This window comes from Acanthopagrus latus, chromosome 20, assembly GCF_904848185.1.
Source record: "Acanthopagrus latus isolate v.2019 chromosome 20, fAcaLat1.1, whole genome shotgun sequence".
Lineage (NCBI taxonomy): Eukaryota > Metazoa > Chordata > Actinopteri > Spariformes > Sparidae > Acanthopagrus > Acanthopagrus latus.
Genome location: NC_051058.1, coordinates 8,225,811 through 8,251,535, shown reverse-complemented (window position 1 = coordinate 8,251,535; position 25,725 = coordinate 8,225,811). Strand labels below are relative to the sequence as shown.

The window sequence follows — 25,725 nt, the reverse complement described above, 5'->3', positions numbered from 1 at the left end:
GGATGGCTTGATAAGTATAAGAAAATAAGCCTAAGACATTTTAATTGATTTTTACCACAGTTGTTTCTTGGGAGTTATTTTCATTCATCTATTTTGATTTATGCATTTATTCATGATAATTAGACTGATAACATATATTCTTCAGGTAACACAAAGTTTTGACAGCAATAGACATATTGTGATACCCAGCCTAACTGATCAAATCAAATCATAGAGCTGTTCCAAATTAGAATAATTTACTCCTTAATATTTATTTTTAAAAAAAACTAATTGTCTTTTAATAAATAAATAATAAATATGCAGAGGTGTTTATTAGCATGGAGATACCATACTAAATGGAAGGAGGTATTACTGTCATACATTTCAATATGCTTGTGTGGCTTTACATGAAGTTTCTCATTCTTGGCATATATAATGGATATTGATTTTGAATGACCTAAATGTATTGCAGTGCTGACTGGCTTTGAGCTGTATAATAATTAATATACTATGTTAATGTCATTTTATCAATGCAGCTAAAGTTATCATGTTGTTGATGTGTTGTTTATGTCAAGTTTGGACCACATTATTATCATGTTATTGCCATGCCATCATCTAATGGGAGTCCTTTAAATAAAGTTCTGTAGTATACCATTAAACAGATGGCTAAAACCTATGTATGTGTATGTGACTGTTTTCTTTGCAGATAAGTTTTGCGTGAAATTGTTATATTTACGACTGCATTTGAAGGCATCATCTGAGCTCCGCAGTGCCGCGAAAAGCCTGTAAGGAGAACAGAGCCAGGTATAAATAAGACTGATTTAAACAGCTAAATATCTGAATACTGCCGAAAACAAGTTGTTTTAATCCAAACTAGGGGAACAACAATTCTTATAAAGAACCTCAGAGTCACTTCATGTTGTCAGTCAGAGGTATGTAGGCTAAATCTGTGTAGAGGAGTGAGGACAGAAGAAGTCAGCTAACATCACTAGTTTAACTTTTAGCTAACGTTAGCTAATGAATTGGTCAACAAGTTATTCTTGTGTATCAGATTTGAGCTAACCTCTTGCAGAAAACTAATACAGTTGGATACAAATGGCATTAAAACTAAACTGTTAACTGATATTGTTTCATTTGCTTTCCTTCATCGTTTGGGGTCTGTAAATGTAATAAAAGACTGCTCTAGATATTAGGTTTATTAATGAAGAAACAAAATGGCTGCTCACACCTTCATCGCCATCTCTGAGCTGCATCCCAACTTCTCCCATCCTGTGAGTTCAGCAATTGAATGTGTTTTTCTTTTACAACACTCCCTTTACTTTGAATTAATATCAGTGTCATATAAGCATAAATGATTACATTTTGGGGGGGTTAGATGCTGGTGTGACACTGTTCAGTGTTACTCCAGGCCTGTTGGGTTTGTTAGCTGTGTTCAGCCCTCAGAATAACAAGACTGTTCACTGTCATCATCCTTGTCATATGTTTCAGAAAGTGGCCGGCATCGTCATTGGGAAATCTGATGTAAAAAGCTTTCCTGACAGGAAAAGTAAGTATCATTATATTTGCTCTCACCTCAGCTGTCACTGACACCTCAGTGTGTTGTACACCAGCACACTCTTCTGGAGAACAGATACATGAATACCCACTCTCCGGGCTTTCCTCTCCTCTTCTTTTCCATTGACCTGCAACACTAAGTTAACCTACATGTCTGATTTTCAGATATTGGTGTCGACAGATTCACTTTTAGCTTCACAGTTAAGGACTCTCCTGACTTCTTCATCAATGTGACAGCCTGGGGAAACGATGGATACATCAACTTGCTCTCCGGCAGCTTCAGTGTTGGAGACTGTGGTGAGGAAGTCACTCTGGAAGTTCCCACAAGTTTTAAAAATAAAAAATATAAATACATATATTCATTTTATTTTTGTATTCAATGCGACGGAAGTTTTTATTATTATCATTATGTATTTTCCTTATTTATCACTAATCCTATTTACTCCTAAACACTCCCATTTTGAGTCCTTGAATATCATCACATTAAACTAAGAAAGTCAGAGCTTTGATTCTTGTCAAATGAAAGTCAAGCTGCACCAAATATAAAAAACACAAACTTTAAAAGAATATTTAATAACCTGAAATTTGGCAGAAAAACACAAACTAGATTTACCTGAACAAAATTGTTTCTTATTATTTTTTCAGTAGTCATCGAGAATCCTTTAGTTGCTACCAAAGATCCAGAGAAAGGAGAGCGATTCTGTCCCACAACACCAAGGTAATTAACCCTCTCAATAGATGTTATACAGAAAAATAATCCTCACCCTGTGGTACTTTTAGATACCTGTAGGGTAGTGATGTTAACACGGTGTAATGCTGTGTAAGATATGATGTAACCATGTGTAATGTCTGACAGACTTGCTGGTTCAGAGTGCCTGTATCCGCTGTCTCAGCCTCTACAGGCTGCTGGTGACGGAGGCTCACTCCCAGGTGTATCTGTGTGCTGACATTGACACCATGGACAGGCTGCTGCCGCTGATCCACCTGCCAGTGAAGGACTCCAGAGATTTTTATTCTCTGGGAGACATCGTGGCCAACGGGCAGAAGCTGGATGGCACAGTGATAAATGTACTGGCTGCGGTGAAGTCGGTAAGGCGCCTGAAGGCCACAGTCTGTCGGTGTTAATTAGTATTGAAGGAGAAGTTCACATTTGAATGCATTCACACTCTCCCTTTCACATTCTTTTAATTAACTTGTGTAGTGTGCCCACATTTCCACCAGCCTGCCTCATCTGCTTTTATTAATGTTGACACATTTCCCAGAATGCTTTTTCTGTAAATATGTAGAGAGCAAAATAATGGGGGTTATGTACAATATATGACATGACATATTCATGACATATTCTTAAATGAGTTTTAGAAGTGTTGGAAGAAAAACTTAACCACACTAACCACATTCAGACATACTAATCTAGACTAATACTAATCTAACTCATGGCAAGAACGCAAAGAAGTATTTCTAAAGATATTAAACTTTTAAGTTTAAAGGTACACTATGTAGTTTTGGTGAATCAGAACAGAAACATCATCTCTGACGGATTTTTTATGCCTAAACAAAATAAATAAACTCTCTTTATATTCATGACTGAGTACACTGAATAAACAAACAGACCTTAAGGGACAACACAATTTAGCACTGTTTTACTTGTTTACATGTGGCAGACCCTGCCAACTTTCTAGCTTCAAACATTGTTTTGGGGACCTTACTTTCCTCTGAGAACAGCTTGTTTATTCAGTTACTGAAAAAATATATTTCACAGTTTGCACATTGAGCTCTCAGTTATTACTGTAAATATTGAAATTCTAAGGGATGTATTTCTTCTCCAAAACTTCATTTTGACCTGTTAATACTTTAAGGACAACAGGTCCAGTTATTTAGAACATGTAACTTCTTTCCATACTGGTGCGTTAGAGTCAGTCTTGGTGAAGAGAAAAGGTATCTGCTCCTCTTCTGTGATTGATTTGGTTTATTGTTAACCCTTTGAACTCTGCAATATACGTCATCTTTCAGTGCCTACACTAGTATTTTTACTTATTGTAGTGTCATTTCTTAGATTATCATCAAATACTTAATTTCCCTAAAATCTGTACAACCTAAATTTAAAGTTTATGTAAGTCAATAAACCTTAATAATTGCTCAAATTGTTTAAATGGCTTGATAATTACAAATTTCTTTCAAGTTTTCTTTTTAAATTAGGCATGAAATATCTAAAGTCTAAAGCATCTCAAAGGCTAAGTACCGGTGTGAGCACTCTAAAAGTAGGACTAACAGGGACTGTAGCTGTGGAGAAAATGGAAATGCTTTCTTTGTGTTTGGCTTTCAATAGAAATCCATCTCTTAGTCGTGAACTGGGAAATTACATTTTTTTCTTTATTATTTTATTTTTTCAATGCCCCGTTTATGTTTTTTCAAAATTGTTTTTTTGTTTAAATGACCAATTGAATTTGAATTCAGTTGGGAAGATTTCAGAGGCCAACAGCCATGATTAACGCTCATCGAAGTGTTGGTTGTTGACTTAATCATGGTTCCAACTGGTAATGAACATTTTTAGGGTTGTTTTTCTAACAGGGAACATGAGGAAAATTGATCGACTCATTGAGAAACCATGATGTACTTCTCAACTTTTCTACACACTGATCACATTAAATGGTGGTTTTTCAGCTGTCTTTTTCTCCACAGTGAGCTCGACTATGGTGGAAAATGGGTTGTTAAAGTTTCCTGAACTCAAAAACAACATTAACAAGAAGGAAAAGGTTGTTAAAACTTCGTCCAATGTGGCATTATGAACCTCAGTCACGGAAAGGTCCTGGAAGCCCTCGCTGAGGCCAGTGTGGGAAGCCTGATAAGCTTGAAGTGGGACGTTTTTGACAATGAGTGCAGACGCTGAGCAAACATTTCTTCTGTTTAAAAATCATGTGTATCAGAGTTTATAAATAGACCTAATCTGTATCATATAAATTGCCTAATAGACCACATTGTGTCTGTTTTGTCAGCGTGGAACATGCTGACTTACCATAATGGCCCCAAAGATCTGCCTCAGAGTTCAGAGAGGGGCCAGAGTCTGAGCTTCATGTCAGTGCTTCTCTGACAGGAAGTGGAGATACTGCGATAGGAACCTCAGATGATTCTGTTTACATTTTACAGATCGGAGAGCCGAAGCAGTTCACCACTTCAGACAGGCGCAAAGGCCAGAGGATGGAAGTGAAGCTCTTTGATGACTCTGTCTCCTCCTTCCCACTCGTCTGGTGCGTCACGCTCATTTATTCATTTGGAAAATGACTAAAGATTTATTACTTGTGCTCTTTTTGTGCCATATTCCATCGCAGTGGATCTTAGTCAAGTATCTTTAAGCTACCGCAAATGTACTCCGGTGACATGAAGATTTAAATTAACCTGCATGTGGGTTTGATTTTCACTGTGCTCCCCCTGACCTCTGTTTCACTCACAGCTGGGACAGAGAGGCCATTCAACTCGTGCAAACTGTGATACCAAAGGAGACGGGTAGGTTAACAACCTCGGCTCATTCCCAGCCGCAACATGAATCTTTATTTCACTGTTATTCCCGCCTGTCACATCCAATTAACACACTGGACTGAAGAGAGGCACGGAGGCGGATATCTGAGCTGTAACTGTGTGTTTATGTTTAAGATAACTTACTGTTGTTTTAACTTTTATTCTCCATTCAAAGTGCTCTTCATAGCTGATGTAAAGATTAGCTTTGACAGCTTTCGCAACAGCATGGCAGCCACCGTTAACTCGAAAACCATTATCACTGTCAATCCCGGTAAGATATCACAGCAGCATTCACAGACAAATGAAATGAAAATGCTATTTTGGGAGTGAACCAAGCAGTCATGGTGTGCAGTGTAAGAAAAACACATCATCTTCCTGCTGAGAAGTAGAATATTGTCAGTTTGCTGCTGTCCATCATTTGCTGTCAGACACCAGAGAGGCCAGCCTGCTGTTCAGCTACGCTAAAGAGGCATCGGAGTCTGGTGCTCTGGATCAAGATGAGAAGCCAGAAGATGTGACTGGTAATTATTCTTACACTTGAATTAGTCGAAGTCATGCTGTGTCTACAGGTACAATATTCCTTGTGTTTTAAGCCTTGACTCTTATTTCTACTTTTTCTTTCTGTCTCTCTTTTAAATTTCCTTGGGTGGTGTTGTCAGGTTATGATGTTAATATCTATGATATAGGTAAGTTGTAGAAATGTAGAAATCATTCAGATCTGGGCACAATATGGCCAAAACCTCCATAAGTCTTATGATGTTCTGTCACTGTCAACTAATCCCATGGAAAGACCAAAACTACAACCCCAATTCCCAAAAAGTCTAGGTGCTGTGTGTTACAGAATGTAACCATTTACAAACTTTCTGTGTTTATCAACAACAGATTTTCAGCCACTGTAGTAATATCCTTTATACAATCATGTGTTTCACAAAGTGGTGAACCTCACCCCATCCTTGCTTGTGAACGACTGATCCTTTTGAGAACGCCCCTTTCATACTCATCATGATACTATCACTTGATACCGATGAACCTTTTTACCTGTGAAATGTGTTTTTGGATTATTCCACAACCTGACCAGGTTTTTGTTTTTTTAAATATGTTGTAAATGATATATTTATGCAACCCAACTGCCAGAAAAAAGTTGGCTAAGTACTTTTCTGCAAAACCACAGGTTGAAACAGAACGTGTCTTTATGTTGTAACTTTACATTTGTTTAATTTGAATTTTCAGTTTCTGTCTTGTGCCACTTCTCTGCTTAGGTTTTGGCACAGAAACCCCTTTGGTTGGGTTAAAAGTTAGATGGAAATGGCAGCAGGTCTCCTTAAAAAAACACCCGCTATTCAGTTCACAAAAACAGCTCAAAATATCCTGAGGTCTCCTGTAGAAAACACCTAATTTTATCACCACAAAAACATTGAGAAATTTCCCTATTTCCCTAGGTGTCATTAAAAGTATCCACTGTTGTGACTCTAATTGCGGTCGGCCGTTTGGCAGCCTTGTAGGCTGTAATAATCATCCCCTCAGCCTCCTGGTGTGAAGGGCAGCTAATAAGCTTATAATTTGAAAGTGATATGTCACGTTTGGTACAAAATTTTAACCTTCAAACATTGACTGTTAACATTACACCCTGGCAACTGGACTGGTTCATGAGTCCGTTTTCAAGATTTACATATTCAGTAAGACCAAATGGGCCTGGAGGCTTAGCTATTTGATTTTGTGGGAATCAAGCAGTACTGATGGAGGGACTAACAGACTGCTTTTCATGAGAGTACATTTGGTCAGTGTGATTGTTTGTAAATCTCCACTGAGATCTTTTTTTAAAATGTCTCTTGGTTATGCATCATAAAAAAAGTGTTTTCCCCATCAAGTATTTGACTTAAGGTGGATATTGTGCTCTCATTTGTATTTCTACAAAAAGATAGAAAGTATATCACAAACTTGTCCTTAATTGTTTCTGGTATAACACATCAAATTGTCATTGACAAGAGCAGCAAGTGTTGAAGCCTGTTCTCCAAAGAGACAAACTGCAGACGTTAATGTGTGACTTTGTGCTGCTGTTTCTGTCTCTGCAGTGGATTCTATCACTGATGTGTACACAGTGACTCAACTTAAGGAGAAGGCTCAGGAGAACCCTGAGGCTTTCTTTGGCATCACATACAGCTTCATCTCCAAACTCGACCTCGACTCTTCTGTTTCAAAAGTCATCAGGACTCGCTGGTGAGCACACACAAATATGAACACAACTCTGATGTTCCACCTCAATCATATGAATAAACACATTCATCTGATAAACAATTCTCTGCTCAGTCTGTTCTCTTTCGCATCTCAGCTCCAGGTGTAAGTTACAGGTGATGGAGGACACACAGAGCTGCCCCAACCAGCTGTGTCCAGGGAGAGATCAGGCCTTTTCAGCCTCCACAGGCTTTGACCTGCTTGTGGACTTCACAGACCACACCGGCACCCTGCATGGCTGCGCCCTCAGGAGCCCCATGGCAGAACAGGCACTTGGCTGCACAGTTAGTACAACTTCGTATGGGGATGATTGTTCAGCCTTAATTCTTGTTTGTACGGATGAAGTCACATGACTAAGCTAGTGTGGAAAGTTTTCAAGTTCTGTGTGGCTCCAGAACGTCATGTCAGATTTTATATTTTGCGTTTCTAAATCGAATAAACTAGTGTTATGAAAGGTTTAGCATCTGTGCTCTTTCACGCCATCTGTTGCAGGTAGACGAGTTTAGCACGTTGACTGATGACCAGCGGACTGCAATGAAGTGGAAGTTTCTTTTGGAGAGATGCAAAATATATGTGAAGGTACTGTACTGTGGCTTTTTAGTGCTCTGCTGCAAAGAGGGTTAGCTATAAAATCACACGTTTAAAGACTCTTACGATATGTTGTAGATCCTCCCGGCCACTAAAATGAGGACTTGGATCAGAGGGGTGATCCTGGCCTGCACACTGGCTGACCCAGGAGAGGTGAAGCAGCACATGTCTGCCCTGCTGCAGCGGCTCTGATCACAACTCACACTGACTGAGCAGGAGAGCACACATTGTACCTGGCTGCTTTCACCGCTGTGTGGCTCTGTTTGGACTGAGATGATGAAAATGACAACATTCACTTACACATTGTGGCTTTGCGTTTTTAGGATAGATGCCTTCTCTGCATTATTTATGTATTTGTTTAACTTATTTATTTAAATATATTTATTAAAGTGTGTTCTGTTGGGTTTACTGCGTTTTAAATACTGTTAAACTAATTTACCAGTGTAAATCAGTCAGATGTTGTGTTATTTGTCAAATAGATTTTTCCATGAAAGGATTTTTAATTTCAAATAAACAACACACTTAAAAATAAAACTTAATTTAAGTTTATGTCGTTACATTTACTCATTGGTATTTTGACTCAGTTATTACTTAAAGAATACACACTTTGCTGTACTGATAGACTGCATTTAAGTAGACATTTCTTACTGTCTCTGAATTGCATTTTATGACAGTGACGGGATATTTTGTAATAGTGAAAAGGTGACGAAGTACATCTGCTCAAGTACTGCATCTCAGTACGGTTTTGGGGTACTTCTCTTCAGTGTGTTAAGTAATTCTGTATATTGCTGCTCTCTGCTTTTCCCCTCCATTTGAGAGGCAAGTACTGTATTAATTTTTATTTATTTATTTATTTATTTTTACCATAATACATTCAATTAATAAATTCAATTACTGGTTATTTTGTAGATTAGTACAAAATATAATAAAGAAGATGAATTGTGATGTATTAATTTTGGTTAAGAACATGAGACAGAACCACAGGGGAAAATAGTCAAGACACTGCAGTATATAAAGTCATTAAAATTATTCTTATTTTTACCTGGAACATTAAAGGAGCAGTATGAACGAATTTTAGTTGAAAACTAAATTGAGCAGAAATTGTGAACATACTGTGAAGAAATAACACTTTTTGACATTATGGCTTCCAAGTTCAGTGTTGCAGAGATATCTACTGAAGTTAGCATGCTAAGTAGCTTGACACTACCTGTCTTGATCTGAAACACCAGTGCTAGGAGAGTAAACACCCTGCCCAGATGTCCAGGCCCCAAATCCAGACCGCTAGCTGTGCTGCTAACTAAACCAACTAGCTAAGGGCAGCAACAGTTAGCAGTGACTAGCAGTTACCCTACTGTTATACTGCCCTCTATTTTTTTTATATAAATTTGACAGGTGGCTAATTCTTACATATTATACACATTAATGCATTATTAGTGATAATGCAAGGGGCCATACTGCATCATACTTAACCATGGTTCTTATTTTCTATGCTATTTTCTGAGTGAATGAAGCTTCTCTGACACAGTCATGACTCTGACCATTGGCTGTGATATGAACAGTCAGTAGGTGGAGTGAGAGCACAGGTTTTGAACGCGGAACCGTTTAGTCACCGTCGGTTGTTGCTAAGGGGACACATTACGAGGACGTACTGTTTTGTGGTCAACACGAACAACTGAAGGTAATCCAAACTTGTCAAATTTGCGCCGCCGAGTAGTTTATAATGACAGATGTTATCGCACAGTGAAACATCGCGACAGTCACAGTGTGTTTGAAGTACAGACGTCAGCGAAGTGTCTGAATTGCACAGCTGTTGAACATCGCGAGGCTGCTTTGCTAACGTTAGCCTGAAGCTCAGAAGTTGTGTCTTTTATTTCCACAGTATCACAATAACCAATGTTCCTGTTGAAAGCTGACATTTTACAGCAGATAGAAAACTGCAGCAGCTGACTCTCTCCTACATTTCTCTGCAGTGTCATACATGCCTCACTCCGAGCAGTGACAGCTACAAGTGAAGCATGAATGTGAACCAGGGGACGGTGGGCAGCGACCCGGTCATCCTGGCCACGGCTGGATACGACCACACGGTCCGATTCTGGCAGGCCCACAGCGGGATCTGCACCAGGACGGTCCAGCACCAGGACTCTGTATCCTTACTCTCAGTAACAGACCGTTTCAACGACAAATCAGTGTGATTTTGAAATGATTTAGGACAGTTGACAGATCATGAACACAGATATACAGTATATATTCTAGAGGGAAGCACAAAGTCAAGATTGGAGTTCCAGATGACAACCTGTGCAGTTGAATCCTTCATGGTTCAGTAAATTGGAACATGGATGCCGTTAAAGGAGCTGTTGTTTACTGTCTCTGGAGCAGCTCCATGTTTTGTCTGTAGATGGCATCATCACTACAGTGTGTCCCTCTGCATTTTAGCTCAAAGGGGAATTCTAAGATACAGAAACAACCTAAACCCAAACTGTCCACTTCCTTAACATGTGCCTCCAGCAAGTAAATTCACTTGAGGTGACACCTGACAGGAGTATGATCGCAGCTGCAGGTTGGTTAAGAACTGTTTTCAAACCTCATTTCCTCACTTCTTCATTTCTTCTATTAGTGTCATGCTTTATACACAGATTATTATCACAATTAAAGGAGCACTGTGTAGTTTTGGGGAAGACATTTTAATCTGCAGTGAAAGCTAAGCTGATCAAACAAACTGACCTTAGAGGTTTCACAATGTTTTATTTTGCTTATCAAAGCAAAGGTGGCGGACCCTGCCACCTTTCTAGTTTCCAACAGTGTTCCAGGGACCCTATTTTTCTGTGAGAACAGCTTGTTTGCTCAGTTATCAAAACTTCATAGTGCTCCTTTTTAAATTCACAGCTGCTGTATTTCGCCAAAATCCCCACTCTTTGTTTCAGGTTATCAGCACATCCGCATGTACGATCTGAACTCCAACAACCCCAACCCGGTGATCAACTACGATGGCGTCAGCAAGAACATCACGTCTGTGGGCTTCCACGAAGATGGCCGCTGGATGTACACGGGAGGGGAAGACTGCATGGCTCGCATATGGGACCTGAGGTCAAGAAATCTCCAGTGTCAGAGGATATTCCAGGTCAATGCTCCAATCAACTGTGTTTGCCTGCATCCAAACCAGGTGAGACAAGGAGCTTGGATGTATGTTTGGTTTTAATATTATATCCAGACAATCAGAGTATTTGCGTACTGCTCAAACAAGTCTGTAAACAGCCAGTGTTGTGTGTCTTTTAGGCTGAGCTGATCGTCGGAGACCAGAGCGGAGTGATTCATATCTGGGATCTGAAGACCGACCACAATGAACAGCTGATTCCTGAGCCAGAGGTCTCAGTCAACTCGGTTCACATCGACCCAGATGCCAGCTACATGGCAGCAGTCAACAGCTCTGTCGGTATCCAAACTGCCTGAATAGGCTGCTGTTTATACTTTAAAGACGAGTTTAATGATTAAAACAGCCTCTTTCGTTCCTTTTGTCCTCCTCTAACAGGGGAACTGTTATGTGTGGAACCTCGCCGGAGGCATCGGCGATGAAGTGACTCAGCTCATTCCAAAGACTAAGATTCCTGCACACAAGCGCTACTCCCTCCGCTGCAAGTTCAGCCCTGACTCTACGTGAGTGCCCTTCTCCTCTACACACTATAAGAGTTTCTATTGTTAAAACCACGAAGAAAGATGATTTCCTGCCGTGACGTCGTTCAGGTGATACTGATTGTGTTCTGTTTGTTGTCTTCTCCAGTCTGTTGGCCACCTGCTCAGCAGACCAGACCTGTAAGATCTGGAGGACGTCCAACTTCTCGCTGATGACCGAGCTGAGCATCAAGAGCAACAATCCCGGAGAGACGTCTCGAGGCTGGATGTGGGACTGTGCATTCTCTGGAGACTCCCAGTATATTGTCACTGGTCAGTACATGAGCACACATGGCAGAGGGGTAATCACTATAAATTAATGTCGACGACTAGCCATGCACTCATTAAATTCTCTTGGCCAGATGCATAAAACTCTGATGATGATCTGATAATGAAAGGAATGACAAAGAAGAAAAACTAGAATCGATTGTGACTGTGTTGCATCAGCGAGGCCCTCCAACAGCATCAGAACAGCTGGTATAACATGTGACCTTGACACATGGCTAAGACCATTTATAGTGCACGTACCACTAATTCATCACATGTACCTGTAAACCGTCATTAGTGGTATCAATTCAGAATGTCAGAAGGATGACCGAGAACTCTTTACAAAGTGCTGCTCATTTCAGGTGCCCCCTTCAATCGCTGACTGGTTACTCATCTGGCCTCTGCTGTTTTTAAAGTTATAATTTTGAATTAGATTTGTATTATGGACTGACACTTTGTGGGAGAAAGTCTCAAGTATTACATAATCAAAAGAAAAGTTTAAATGTACAGGCTTTTCCTACTTAAATTGTTTGTGTCAAACACGACAGAATTGAAAGGCAGCACTAGCAAAAAACACAAACTGCCTTCCACGTAAGTGATGTTTGATGTGAAATCTATTTGATGCCCTTCTAGTTTCAAGCCGTTGATGAAGATGCTCACAAAAAGGATTTGAAACAGTTTGCGAAAGTTTTCTCGATAAATGTTGTTCTCTTAAAAACCACTCCATAAGCTGTTAGAGAAGCAGGTCGAGGTTTGATAACTTGAGTGTAGCTAAATATACCTTTTAAGTGAATATCAGGTGGTGACTCTTGTTTCCATCCAACAGCCTCCTCAGACAACCTGGCTCGTCTGTGGTGCGTGGAGACCGGGGAGATTAAGAGGGAGTACAGCGGCCACCAGAAGGCCGTGGTGTGTCTGGCCTTCAATGACAGTGTGCTGGGCTGAAGATGAGGAGGAGGAGGAGGAGGGTGAAAGAATGAGGAGGCAGTGTGTGCAGAACGAGGACTCTCTGGAGGATGTGTGGTCGGCAACAGTCGGAGTTCTTTAAATTTTTTCCCAGAAGCGATCGTCTTGAGAGAGTGTTTGAACATTACGATGAATCTCTGCCACCAAGATGTCTACAGTGCTCTTCCCTGACGGGTGCCTGTAAGTATAAAACAGGAGAGCGCAGGCCAAATTCTGCTTAAAGGAACAGCACGCCATTTTGCAGCAGCTTTCAGTGGGCATATTGAAAAGCGTTTGTATCAACAGTCTGAAATACGTGATGATAATGATCGATCCCGTTGTTTTTAATGTCCACTTCAACTTCACCTCGGTTTATACAGCACCATATTTATTATATCATAAGGACCACATTATTCACTTTGACCTCGATGTGCTGTAGAATTGATTTATTTCTCATGTGTGATATGTAGGATTCATTTATTTCTCATGCTATTCTTAATCAACACATGTGGGTCAGAGAGGTTCAAGAGAAAGTGATGTACATATGAAGAATCCACAGTAAAGATGTCATTAAGATATCCCGACAGATTTTGTGTTTTCTCCTTTTTTCATTCTTTTCAAAGAAACATTGCCCGAAAAATCCACAACAGTCTTTTTTTTTTTATTAGACGGATTGAAACACTCAACAGGAACAGTTATGCATAATTACACTGCAGCAGTGGGTTACAGGAAACACACACAAAAAAGGGGGATCTTTCTTCTGTAATCTCTGATGTGTGCCACCAGAGAGGGTATTACACATGAAGAGAGTGACGACGGGGCTCTGGCGATAACCGTGACAGCCTGTCTCCGTCTCTTCTCTCTCGGAAGAGATGGAGGACGGACTGGGAGAGTTGGCTGCTTCATTGGTTCGCTGGCAGCTGTATGGCACAAAGGAAAACAGTCAAAGCTGGCTTTTGTTCTGTCGGGTTTTTTTGTTGTTTTTTTTTTTTTTTTTTCTTGTAGAGGGAGCTAAAAAGACAACTTTGTTTCCCTGATCTTGTGCTGGGAGGAGATGAAGAGAGCACGCAGTCACTCTGGTAGGTAGTAGAAGCAGACGGACACGCAGATGTTGCTGGGGAAGCAGATGTCGATGCAGAAGTAGACCAGCCTCTGTTTGCCCGGGCCTGAAAACAACAACACAGAAAACGTATAAAAAAATTTTTAAAAAAAAACACAACAAACATAAGAAACCACTCAGGCTCAGTTTAAGGTCTGATTATTGTGTTTTTGTAGCCCATCACTTAGTGAAGACGGCTGAGTGAGCACAAGTGTAAGGTTCAGCCCGTCATTTATTGCATCGTTGTAAAGGTCACTGGGCATCATAGATTAAGCTCAGGTTTCAGCCTGACACGCTGCCAGCTGACTAAATTTAAAAGCTCTGTGCATACAGTGTGTGTGGGAACAGACTAATGGGTCCCTGAGCTCCACTGGTGTGTAAGCACGCATACTTAACTAATATTACGACAAGGTGACAATTTTTCATTCATTAATTTTCATCTAAAATGTCAAAATAAAAACTTACAGTGGTTCCATACTGACTCCATAATAAGATGAAATGCTTTGTCAGTTTAGTATCTTTTATCTAATATCCTTTGGTTTTGTTGGTCAGACAGAAGAAGGGACAGATGCAGGATTTTTTTTTTAATTGCTTTCTTTAAAATTGCAAGGCAGGGCATTTTAATACAGGAACAATGCATGGATCCTAAAAAAAAAATCATGCAGCTACTTAAGTGGCTGGTATCTATGAGCGAATTTGCAGATCCTAGATCTGGACTTATGGTGATCAGTTATGGGTGGTTTAAAATTTAGAGTGATACAAGGTGATCAAATTTGATACTGGATTAGATATGACTGAATTAAAGGGGACTGTTGCTATTGTAGTTACAATTAAAATAGTCATTAGTTTTGATCTTAAATAAAGGTTTACTTGATTCTCTCTAGGCAGGTTAAATTCTGCTGCTCACATGAGACTCAACAGAAATCAGTGGTTATCTGTGTTACTTATTAAACAAGGTTTTACAAGAGGTATTTTTCTTATTTTCAGTAAATGTCATTCAAAGACCAAAACTAGTAATGAGTTAGTCATAAGCAGTCTGCTTGAAGCCCAGTATGTTTTTTTTTAAAAGGGGTGTGGCTAATGAATCAGCTGGGAACAAATGTCAATCAAATGAGAGTAAATAGTGCATTTGTTGCAAACTATTTCCAGTGGCGGATTAATACACGTTTGGTCTTCTCATGAATAGTAACAGCACAACACAATGTGAGCATTGGATGCTACTCAAAATAAATGGTGGTTGTGGTAATGAAGAAACTTGTCTCCCAGTGTAACAGTGCAGCTAACGGATGTGTTTGTCCTAGTTTTCTGACAACAATAGAGCCCTACGGCACAGGGACATACACTGTTTTTGCACAAAATTTGCGACAGTGGATGAGTTTGCCTTTCTGTTTAATTCCTGGGAATTGTGTTTCCTTCAGTGCTGATAAACACTGGTGACTACTGCAGAGTCATTTGCCAAATAACAAAAGGCAGATGTTGGTGGCTGTTTTTCTTGTCCAGCGTGGCAGGGGATATAGATTCTTTATAATGGTTGTTCTTGGTCATTATCCTCACATTTGTGCCTTTTTTTTTTACACAACATGTGATGTTATTTGCCTGTGAGGTCTGGCTGTCCTTACCCTCAGCCCTCTTGGTCCAGTGGATGGACCTGTCCTGACACAGGGCCTGGAGAGGCTCCTCCAGCGTGGACACGTCCACCTGACTGGCTGCCAGCACTCCCAGGAACTCCGTCTGCCGCTGGGTCTCATTCCCAGACAGCTGGAAATGATTCTGCAGAGGACGGTATCACAACATCTCAACAGAGAACGCACAACAGAGAAACTGCAGGGATGAAAAGAGACTCCTGAAGCTGCGGCGTCATTTAAGGAGTGTGAGAAATCATATTCAGCTCTGCACTGTAGACTAAAATGAATAAGCGAGGGAGATATGAGGGAGACTGAAACCCAAGCTGCTATTAGCCCGATATCTTCAGCTGATGAGGTCAACACGGCATCGTATTTGCGCTCTTACTCGTCACAAAGGCAGTGTGTAATTGCGCCACTTACACTTCTGATTGGCCCTGATAGTGAACCACTTAAAGCGCCGTTATGCTCGAGTGGGTCACGTAACAACCAAGAGGCCCATTGTGCCGCAGAATAGAGGGACAATCCAACAGCTACTCTCCATCCATATGGGGCCCCGACCTCCTATCATAGATTAAATGGCCGCAATCAACAACAAAGTTTGAATACCGAGGAGCTGTATGAGATACGCGACACCACAGACCGGATCACAGAAAACGCTTGGAGACTCTGCTTCTGATGTGTGGAAATGAGCCTTTGTGCCGAAGATGATAAGATGGAGAAACAAGACTCCTCCTCAGTTTACCTGCAAGGTCCCACAACTCAGCGGTGGACTTTCACTGATACGCATATTGTCCAATCACAATTAAGAGTCGAGACTGGCCACGGATGTCAACATTACAGATCTAGGTATTCGCCACAGGCCCTCCTCCTCTGGTTGTATTTTAATCCAACACAGAAGTCTTAAAAAGCCAAAGATCCCCCACACAGAGCTGCCATTGTGCCCACATCAGGGCTCAGGCTCGCTGCCTCCTGTAAGAAGATCCCGGGCAAAGCCAAGGGGGCCTGGAGGGATCAGATGTGCTGAGGAATTCAGCCATGGAGCCATAGAAGGGAGACTACTTACTCTTCAAGACACTCTGTGTCTTTCAGCCCCTCTCTCTTTGTACGGGTGCAGGGAGGAACTCATGCAAAACCTATGAGACCCAGCAGGTCCTGGCTCAGTGGTGCATTTGCTCCCGTTATGAGTCACGGTCAGAAATGCCAATTCACTCATTAGCCCGGGTGGCTTTTGAAGCACCTGGCGGGGCTTAAAGGGCAGCCACGGCCTTCTCTCTCTCTTTTTATTCACCCTTTAGTGCATTTTTCATGTCGAGCTTTGTAGTCTCACATGTCCTGGACGCAGTCAGGGGAAGCCCTATTGTATAACACGGCCACTCAGTTCCCACGTGCTGAGATGCCGACCGCCCGTTTACCTTGTGTGCCGACTCGTGGAGGAGGGAGCGCACGTTGTCGTAGTCGGACATCTCCATCTTTCGCAGGAAGCAGCTCTGCTGGTCCACAGGTTTGTAACAGATCAAACCCTGCAACACAAGAGCACACAATCAAGTCGGGTTTCTCAAACAGGATCTGCAAGGGCCCTTATTTTAAAAAGCGTGCACACTATTCTGCCAACATTAAACAGTTGTTCAGCACTATCTATTGATGACACAGCCTTGATTGCAGTGGTTCCGCCCCAAAACTGTTGGAATCGGTGGTTGGTTTGCTAGATAGTACAAAGATTCCAAGAATTGTGAACAGGACTTGCTATTTTATACTGTCTGGAAAACTCACTAAGTACTTTTGTTCAGAGTGTTTAATATTTTAAGCCTAAATAAGTGCCTAAACCCAACCAATCTACAAAGGAAAGCAGGATAAATAAGGGAGATAAGTGAACTTGGTGCAAAAATAATTGGTCCAAATTGTTGCTGTGGCTGAATGGCCTGAGTATAGAACTCTCACCCAGGGGACCGAGGTTGTGTCCCATTAGAGAGTGAATGTTTCACTGTAGACTAGTTATTTATTTTTGCTCTAATTCCCTTCTTCAAATTAGATCTCTCCCCCCCCCCCCCCCCGCTGTCTGTCACAGATTGGTTAGGTTTAGGCACCAAAGAGACTTGTTTAGGATGAGTGAACTGAAACACTTGGATAGGTGTTGGCAACAAAAGTACTTTGTCAGGGCTCAGGGAACTGGAAGACTTCAGGAAGAGGTGGTTTAGGTTAAAATTGACTCTTTTACAGTGTTAACCACAATATTAGAAAGGATAACTTCTCCTATGTTCACTTCTAACTATGCTGCAAAGCTACAACATTACAAAGAGATGATTGGTCAGTTGCAGTGATTGTCCCAGAACAACATTAACGACCATATTCAATGGAAAAAAAAAACACCAACACATGGAAATCAGATGGCACAGTAACACAGATCTCATGTGCATCACTTAGACGTACATGCTTGATGTCGAAGAGCACGGTGGACGTCTGGTTTGCTGGCGAGGTCACGCAAAAGGTCACCAGGTCATTCTGCTGGTCCACGACGGCCGACTGGTTGATGAGCACTCCAGTCTGATCTGGAACCGTGATCCGGACAATCTGCGAAGGCTGGCAAAAGGCAGACGCGCGTTGATGAAAACAAGGCCAGAAGTGATACCTGCTGGGATAATATTCACCGCCATATATACCTGAGAGTGAGGTCGCGACAGCCCCAGGTGGCCCGTCAAGCCGAGGGCGACGATGACCAGGAGCAGAGAGGCCGAGAGGATGACCCAGAATGCTTTGTGTGGGAAGCGGGACTGGGAGGACGCGGCAGAGTCCCCATCCTGAGGAGATGTTTCCACACACAAGGACCGATGACAGGCTTTTAGAACAGTGCTCGTCATCTCATAAACACAAACCTCAGTATGACTTTAGGCTCCTTTTTGACTAGCTGCTGAGATTTGCACAGCATCAACGTGAAATCACATCCTATCACTCAGGTGTTGCTTCGACCCCCTTTCCAGCTAACGTGCACCTTCCCTCGGTCAGAACCTACTCTTAGAATTAAAAGCGGTGTGCTTACCGTGCACTGTTCTTCCTCCAAACGGTTGTCTGAATGTCTCCAACACCTCACCATCCTGTGTCCCTTGACGGCTCCTCACTCGGACTGCTCCCTTCTGGCAGCTATCAGCATGGAGCCGCGATCATGACCAGCGCTGACTGAGACTCAGTATACACCTGGCCAGCTTCTCTTTGTCCCTGCAGACCTACTCCTCCTCCTCCTCCTCCTCCCCCCCTTCATCCTCCTCCTCCTTTGGCCACACCGTTTCTCTCCCAAAACAGTCGCCCACTTCACACAAAACTCTGCGTTTTGCCAAACCCAATTTTGAACTTCTGTCTTCCGGTAATTTCCTCCTTTTTTTTTTTTATGTCTTCCCCTGCCTGAAACGACTTAATGTGCCCCTTAAACATTATCCATCTCTCCACTTCCTTTAGAGGCATTGGCCTCCCTCCCCAGGACCAGACAATGGACAAAGGGGGGTGAGGCAGGTGCAGCTTGGGAAGCCTCTCTCATCAGGCGAGAGGTGATAAGCACATGGCTGCAGCTTTCCAGCTGACGACAGCCCCCAAGGTGACTTAGAGGGAAGTTTTGCTGTGTTCACTTCGAAGTAAAGCCACAGAGAGCAGACGCCGATTCAGTGAAGACAGTTTGTGTTTTATTATGAATATGAACATTGCTTTCAGTGATTCTGGGAGTCGAAGACAAGTCATTTAAAAAAAAAACGGATGGAAGAAGGAAGATTGGATTACCTTCACAACGTGTATGGCAGTCTGTTAATTGAGGTTTCATAAATGACATGAGAAAAACAAGGTATCATTGCACCATCCCAAGAAAGTTACTGCGAGTGTGAGGTGTGTAAATAACATAAAAAATAAAAAAAAAAACAGACCCGTTCAGTGCCGTTTAGCCCCATTGCGTGGCTGTTATTTATAGACTTTGGAGCAGAGCTGTAAACCTGAGCACACATTTATTACCACACTGTTAGCACACATTTCGCCTGCTCATTTCCCTCTTTGTGTTTGACTTGTAGTTGCCTCAGAGGAGCTTGCATCACAAGACAGGGTAAAGGACTTTAAAAAGGTGCACCACATAGTTTTGGGGCAGAGAAAAATCATCAGACTTATATTTTTATGCCTAAACAAACTGACCTTAAAGGACAAACACAATTTGTACTGTTTTACTTTGTTTCTATGTGGCGGACCCTGCCACCTTTCTAGCTTTTAATAGTGTTCTGGGGACCTTATTTTCCTCTGAGAACAGCTTGTTTAATATAAAAAGATAAATATTTCAGAGTTTGTATTATTATCTCATTATCATTATAATTATTCAAATTGAGTTTAAATTTCTTCTCCAAAACTACATAGTGCCCCTTTAAGCTCACTTTCCTAAAAAAAGGAACATACACACAACTCCTTGAGTCTCTTTAACACTTAAAATACACTGAAACAATACTGGAAATTGTTGTTCTTGTGTTATTAATAATAAAATATTGATATAATGTTAGCTTAGCAGGTTTTAGTAATGTGTAGTTTAATAATAGTCTTTTTTTCTCCTGTCACGCAGCAGCTAGCTGCTCGGCTGTGACTTTGTTATAGAGATGATTTAATTCATAATAACAGTAACAAAATATATTCCCTTTTTAGACGTGTGTACTCTTCGGGCTACACTGTAGTTTCATCCCTGCAGAGCAGGAAGGAGGTCAGCGATGCTCTCCACGTAATAATCTGGCACCATCCCCTGCCTCTCCGCGCAGCCGCTCTTCTGGTGGGCCTCGGCGTCCGCCACAGTGCTGACCCCCGTGAGCGTGAGCAGGGTCTTGAGGCCGCAGTTGGAGCCCAGCATGATGTCTGTGTCAAGGCGGTCGCCCACCATCAGGCAGCGCTCGCGTTCCACGCCGAACTGGGAGGCCACGCAGTCAAACATGAAGTGGTTGGGTTTGCCTACTGTCTGGGCCTGGCGCTGGGCTGCTGTCTCGACGGCCTGCAGCAGGCAGCCTGTACCTGGGAGGAGGAGGAGGAGGAGGAGGAGGAGGAGGAGGAGGAGGAGGCGGAGGAGGAGAGGAGGAGAGGAGGAGGAGGCGGAGGAGGAGAGGAGGAGGAGAGGAGGAGGCTTGACAAATTTCTGTAGTTGTATTGTTGTGGGTTCAAGCATGTAGAACCTGTATAGACAAACAAGTTGCATACAAGAAAACATGCCTTTGTGTCCTGGACAAAGGCTTTCCAGGAAGTAGATTTAATCTTATTTGGTTTATACAAATGAAAAGGTTTAGCATCTGACAAGACAAAATGTGGATTTTTCCACTGTGATTTGCTGTTTTTTACTGCTTCAGCTGTTTAAGGGAACACTGTATGAATCGGCATGGGTGTGATTCAATAATGCCTGAATTTCCATTTTTGGGTGAACCTACCCTTTATTTTTTAAAGGGGGCACTGCATAGTTTGGGAGAAGAAATTCAAATTTGGAGTTTTAATCTTTACAGTGATAATAATAATAATAATATTAATGAGGTAATAATAACAACTCTGGCCATAACTGAATAAACAAGCTGTTCTCAGAGGAAAATAAGGTCTTCAGAACACTGTTTGAAGCCAGAAAGGTGGCAGGGTCTGCCACATATAAACAAAGTTAAACAGAAGGAAATTGTGTTGTTCTTTAAAGTCAGTTTGTTTATTCAGTCATGAAAACAGAGATAGTTTATTTATTACGTTTGTATATACATATACTACATATTGCTCCTTTAAGTTTCACTTTTTAAAAAACTAGTCAGGTCATGGAATATGAATTAATAATTCATTGTGTATTTAAGGGCAATCTAGGTGTCACATTTTTGAGTTTTGGATGAACCTTTAAATGTGAGAGGCCAAGGTGAGTAGAGGCTCCACTCACTCTGATCCACCTGTTTCAAACCACCACCTGTAACGCGTGCACGTGGGCCCTACCTGGCACAGCCTTGCCTCCCTCCAGGGGCAGCCTGGTGTCCCTGTTGGTTCCCACGAACAGGCAGCCCTGCTGGCTCAGGTACTGCAGGGCTCTGTTCAGCTTCATGTAGCTGAAGTGTTCGTCGAAGCCGACCAGCACCGCCTTCACCTCGGGGTCCAGGTCCACGTTGGCCCAGTCGAGCTGCTTCCCGGTGATGAGGTCGGGTCCCACCCCGGTCTGCTGGATCCCCACCGCCTCCAGCTCTCGCCTCATCGCGTCGCTCCCTATCAGGTACACTTTGCCCTGCAGCTTGCACACCGTCTTCAGGTACATGGCGGAGCAGTACGCGGTCCCGAACACCTCCTCCTCCTTCGCGTTGAACCCGAGGGTCGTCATCTTGTCGGCGTACATCTTCCTCGTCTTGGTGCTGTTGTTGGTGACGAAGAAGACCTTCTTCCCCTTCTCCTTCAGCAGGTTAATGACCTCCGCGGCGCCGGGGATGGCCTGGTCCCCCCGCCAGATGACCCCGTCGCAGTCGAACAGGACGCAGTCCACCGTGTCCAGCAGTTGCTTCACCAGGGCTCCGGTCAGCCGAGCACATTTGGACCCAGACATCAGGAGGAGTTCAGCTGAGCCGCTGTCACACTTCAAAAACCAAAACCTGTCCCGTCAGTGCACGTTGCGAGCGGAGTTACGAAGTGTAGCAGCGGCTGTCATAAAGTACGTCGAGCTGTATGTAAACACTGAGCCTTATCTTTGTGGAATAAAACACCCAGTTTGGTTTAAAGTGTGGCTGCAGTTATGCCTGACAAGAAGCCTGACCTTTCTCCGAGTGTTGCCGTTACTTCCGCACCGGCTTAAAGCGACAGGAACCACACGCGCGGAGAAGAGCTGCCACACTTCCGGTCGAGAGATGATCACTGTCTCCGGCTCACAATATGTTCAATTAAATTTTTTTAATAACTGGAACACGACACCGGGGTTTTGTAAGTATCATAACTACATAACTACATTTTTTTTTTAAAATTCTGAAAAACATTGGGAGCCTCATACTAAAGTGATGTAGGAAACTAAGCTATCCATAATGCTATGAAAGTTTAAACTTAGGATGGAAGATGAAAATCCCCATTGGCCTTGAACACTCCTTTCACATTTCTGTAGGTAAAATCAACTAGAACTTGCACACCTACGACTGAAACACCATTTGAAAGCATGCTTATGTGTCCTGACCAAAAGATTCCAGGAAATAGATTACATTTTTTTATCTTCAAATATACAAATCTGAACAATGTATTGCAGCATCTAACAACTGTTTGGTATTTTAAGCATGATGTAGTAAGTTTTGTAATCTCCCACTAACTACCCTTAAAATCTATCTATGCATGATTTAAAATGAATTAGATCCTTCCCAATTCCTTCATCGCATATTGAGAACATTTCAAGAGAACAATGAGCGCATGTATGCTGTTTACTCCAGCGTTGGAAGCATTAATGCTTTAGTTGAATCAAATGATGTGTCCTAAGCTGTCAGGTAGAACATTTAATTAACAATGACTTGATCCAACAAAGATTTCTTCTGTGTCGCTGCCAATGTTGTCAGAGGATTCAGTTAGTGACACCTTGTGGGAGATAGACACCAGAGCCTGTATAGAAATCACTGACATAAACTTTATTTCTTTAGTCAGCAGTAGTTCTTCAGGACAGTAAACAAGAGGAGATGTACAGTAAATGCAGCATAACAATGCAGAAAGTAGTGTCTTTATTCAGCTGTCTTTTTTTCGAACAGGTTGCAGAGGGAAGAAAATCTCTCCCAGGTTTCGGAGCAGCCCTCTGCTGTAGTAGTATCTTTTAGAGTGGTCTGGCGACGGGTTACAGAGCTGGTCTGCCGTTGCAGTTGGGTGGCAGTGCTGACAGACATAGCCTCGACTTTTGTACCACTCATTGGAGGTCTGGTTGACGAGGGCCAGGTAGGAATGGAACAGGGCGTAACCTGCCAGGAGGAAGAAGATGAAGACCAGAAATCCCAACATGAAGACGATCCGGGGGAAGGTCAGGAACAGATGCTGGAAGGACAGAAGGTAAATTAAAATCAAGTCCAACATAAGATATAAAATTTGTATGTAATATACGGTATGTCAGCAGTCATAGGTCTCACCTGTACAACAAACAGAGGCCCCGCTGGCTGCTGCTGGCCCTGGTCATCTATATAACTGGCCGACAGAAGCCCTGACCTCAGCACAGCATGAAGCAGCATGTCTCCTGTTAGCACAGCGATGTCGCCTGCCATGGCGCACACACTGAAGAGGTAAAGCAGGAAGTAGCGTGTGTTCTGAGCACCGATGCAGTTGTTCACCCAGACGCAGTGGTGGTCGAAACGTTGGACGCACCTGTTGCAGACCCCTGAAACACAGACAGCGTTTCCTGTGAGCACTGAGTGAAGCAATTATGAGTGCAGTGTTTGTTTGATTATCAAACCCAAAGGGAAGAGAGCAGCTGGTACTCACTACAGTGTTTGGAGCGAGCCGGTTTGAGGAGCTGGCAGGTCGGACAGGAGACTCCTGGGTGGAACAGCCTCCTGTCATAAGGATAGACGTGCAGCTGGCTGCCGACTTTCTTCTTTGTCACTGTGCCTGCAAGAGTCAAGAGGAGTTAAGAAAGAAAAACACAGAACAGGATTTGAAAGCCGGAGAATCTCTGCAGCACTACAGTACTTAAAAAAATTATACATTTACAAAAAATTGCAGTGCTGCTGTGATTTGAATATTGCACAGTTAATAGAAAAAACAAAATATAGTTAGAGGCAGATGTTATAAGTGGAGTTCGGTGTCAGGAACATAACAGAAGACAGAACAGGGTGGAAATGAGCTCAGCAGCTACATCTGGCATTCCCAAGTCGTGGATACATCTGCCTGTTTTACTGTACAGAGGGTGATGCTGTGCCGCCTGTCCCTTGATACCCAGAAAATTGTTTTACCCCCCCGTGACAAAATGAACATTACTAACGTGCGTGGGTGACATGTAATTACTCCTAAGACTCCAAAATACGACTGCACACTGAACAAACAGATATTTTTGAATACGCTTGAGCTATATTGACCTGGATCTCTCTTGATGCAAAGGTAGAAGAAGAAGGTCTTGACGGCCAGCAGGACGTAAGGCACCGACAGGCTGGTCAGGGTGGTGTCCATCTCCCTGCAGAAGCCAAACACCTCGTAGGTGAACTCTGCGTACACTGCGGCCTCCAGCAGGACGTGCAGATAGATGAACATGTTGTTCCTGCAATTAGAAGCAGGATAATAGGTGTTTGACACTAAAATGTAATATCTGTACATAGATAGAGACTTAAAATATATCGACTTCATTCCAATGAACACTTTAATTGCAAACCTTTGATGGAACAGCCTGTGCAAGCTCCTCTGTGACAACTTCTGCAACCATTTTGGTGTTAACGGTGAAATTACCTGTGGATACAGTTGATATTAAACTCAGTGAAACAGCGCCACACAGTGTCAGGTTGTAGAAGCATTGTTAAAATGCCCATTTTTTTTTTACCTTTCCTACAAAGTTGAAGACGATACTAAATGGAGTTTGCTGCTGGCCTGAGTACTTGCAGACGAGGACTATACATGTCAGCACCACCACGACGTAGATGGCGAACAGGGTGAGGAAATCCATGTCGCACCTGGCAGCGTCAGAGACACAAAACAACAGGTGTTTAAGGTGGAAACTCACAACGAACAGGTAGCAAACTCAACAAGAGGCCCTGTTAAGTTCTTCTGTTCATTTAGTTTTAACATTTTGAAGACTTTTGAGCTAAATAGCGCAGGGCGTGGCTGCTGAACCGACTCAAATGAACAAGTTTACGTTAGCATGCTAACCTACGTCAGTGCCCAGTGTTAGCAAACCTGCCTATCTTCTCCCGCTTTCTCTACGTGTTGAAGCTATTTACACGTGTCGTTTCCTTTTACCTTCTAGTCGAGGTCACACATAGCTGCCTTTCAGTGTTTTTCTCACGTCAACATGGTCGGTTTGGACAGCGCTGCAGCCGCCAGCTTCACTTTCGGTCCATGGACACGCTCTGTCAACACTGCTGGCTAGCTACTTCCTTAGCATCGAGGTAGCTAACTTCCAAGCTAACAGCCGAAGTGCTGTGCTAACCTGGTGCTAACATGCTGAGGCAAGCGCTGCTGCAGGGAGGGGTAGGAGGAGTGTCTGTCGATATAAACATGGTATTTGTCCAGATGTGAATAGTTACACATAACACACACTTACATAACTCCTTAAAACGTGCTATTAATCGAGAATGCAGCCGGAGAAAGTTTAAT

At 42.5% G+C, this 25,725-nt stretch overlaps 6 protein-coding genes across 11 annotated transcripts in view; 3 read left to right on the top strand and 3 right to left on the bottom strand.

Annotated features, from left to right (window-relative positions):
- The first annotated feature begins 720 nt into the window (after positions 1-720).
- Positions 721-8,415, top strand: meiob (meiosis specific with OB-fold). 3 transcript variants are annotated; one of them, XM_037081368.1, is made up of 14 exons: positions 721-783; positions 1,156-1,250; positions 1,468-1,525; positions 1,699-1,830; positions 2,179-2,251; positions 2,427-2,622; positions 4,678-4,778; positions 4,982-5,034; positions 5,222-5,317; positions 5,475-5,567; positions 7,119-7,263; positions 7,376-7,562; positions 7,771-7,857; positions 7,945-8,415. In XM_037081368.1, the coding sequence occupies exons 2-14, from the start codon at positions 1,194-1,196 to the stop codon at positions 8,056-8,058; spliced, it is 1,392 nt and encodes a 463-aa protein (XP_036937263.1). In that variant the 5' UTR covers positions 721-783; positions 1,156-1,193; the 3' UTR covers positions 8,059-8,415. The 3 variants fall into 3 exon arrangements, with proteins under 3 accessions (XP_036937263.1, XP_036937265.1, XP_036937262.1); XM_037081370.1 differs by having other exon boundaries at positions 743-911; positions 2,182-2,251; XM_037081367.1 differs by having other exon boundaries at positions 743-911.
- Positions 8,416-9,386: 971 nt separating this feature from the next.
- mlst8 (MTOR associated protein, LST8 homolog (S. cerevisiae)) lies at positions 9,387-13,330 on the top strand. 2 transcript variants are annotated; one of them, XM_037081371.1, is made up of 8 exons: positions 9,387-9,544; positions 9,837-10,010; positions 10,372-10,423; positions 10,788-11,026; positions 11,140-11,292; positions 11,393-11,517; positions 11,642-11,805; positions 12,626-12,744. In XM_037081371.1, exons 2-8 carry the CDS (start codon positions 9,882-9,884, stop codon positions 12,742-12,744), a joined length of 981 nt encoding a protein of 326 aa, XP_036937266.1. In that variant the 5' UTR covers positions 9,387-9,544; positions 9,837-9,881. The 2 variants fall into 2 exon arrangements, with proteins under 2 accessions (XP_036937266.1, XP_036937267.1); XM_037081372.1 differs by lacking the exon at positions 9,387-9,544 and having other exon boundaries at positions 9,882-10,010; positions 12,626-13,330.
- Positions 12,828-19,733, bottom strand: bricd5 (BRICHOS domain containing 5). 3 transcript variants are annotated; one of them, XM_037081375.1, is made up of 6 exons: positions 18,126-19,733; positions 17,896-18,045; positions 16,881-16,988; positions 15,463-15,613; positions 13,769-13,910; positions 12,828-13,664 (listed from the first exon to the last, which is right to left on the bottom strand). In XM_037081375.1, the coding sequence occupies exons 1-5, from the start codon at positions 18,321-18,323 to the stop codon at positions 13,816-13,818; spliced, it is 702 nt and encodes a 233-aa protein (XP_036937270.1). In that variant the 5' UTR covers positions 18,324-19,733; the 3' UTR covers positions 12,828-13,664; positions 13,769-13,815. The 3 variants fall into 3 exon arrangements, with proteins under 3 accessions (XP_036937270.1, XP_036937271.1, XP_036937269.1); XM_037081376.1 differs by having other exon boundaries at positions 12,828-13,910; positions 18,126-18,263; positions 18,503-19,733; XM_037081374.1 differs by having other exon boundaries at positions 12,828-13,910.
- Positions 19,734-19,742: 9 nt separating this feature from the next.
- Positions 19,743-22,284, bottom strand: LOC119009789 (phosphoglycolate phosphatase). Its single transcript, XM_037081373.1, has 2 exons — positions 21,421-22,284; positions 19,743-20,481 (listed from the first exon to the last, which is right to left on the bottom strand). The coding sequence occupies exons 1-2, from the start codon at positions 22,013-22,015 to the stop codon at positions 20,156-20,158; spliced, it is 921 nt and encodes a 306-aa protein (XP_036937268.1). The 5' UTR covers positions 22,016-22,284; the 3' UTR covers positions 19,743-20,155.
- Positions 22,285-23,048: 764 nt separating this feature from the next.
- Positions 23,049-25,546, bottom strand: zdhhc4 (zinc finger DHHC-type palmitoyltransferase 4). The gene is made up of 7 exons (XM_037081780.1): positions 25,369-25,546; positions 24,953-25,082; positions 24,788-24,861; positions 24,498-24,676; positions 23,905-24,030; positions 23,556-23,800; positions 23,049-23,463 (listed from the first exon to the last, which is right to left on the bottom strand). The coding sequence occupies exons 2-7, from the start codon at positions 25,073-25,075 to the stop codon at positions 23,164-23,166; spliced, it is 1,047 nt and encodes a 348-aa protein (XP_036937675.1). The 5' UTR covers positions 25,076-25,082; positions 25,369-25,546; the 3' UTR covers positions 23,049-23,163.
- The window catches only part of grid2ipb (glutamate receptor, ionotropic, delta 2 (Grid2) interacting protein, b), a 41,596-nt gene continuing 40,874 nt past the window's right edge, over positions 25,004-25,725 (top strand). Inside the window, exon 1 of the mRNA XM_037081775.1 lies at positions 25,004-25,141. The gene's annotated coding sequence lies outside the window, so the exon portion shown is untranslated. The remainder of the gene's footprint in view (positions 25,142-25,725) is intronic.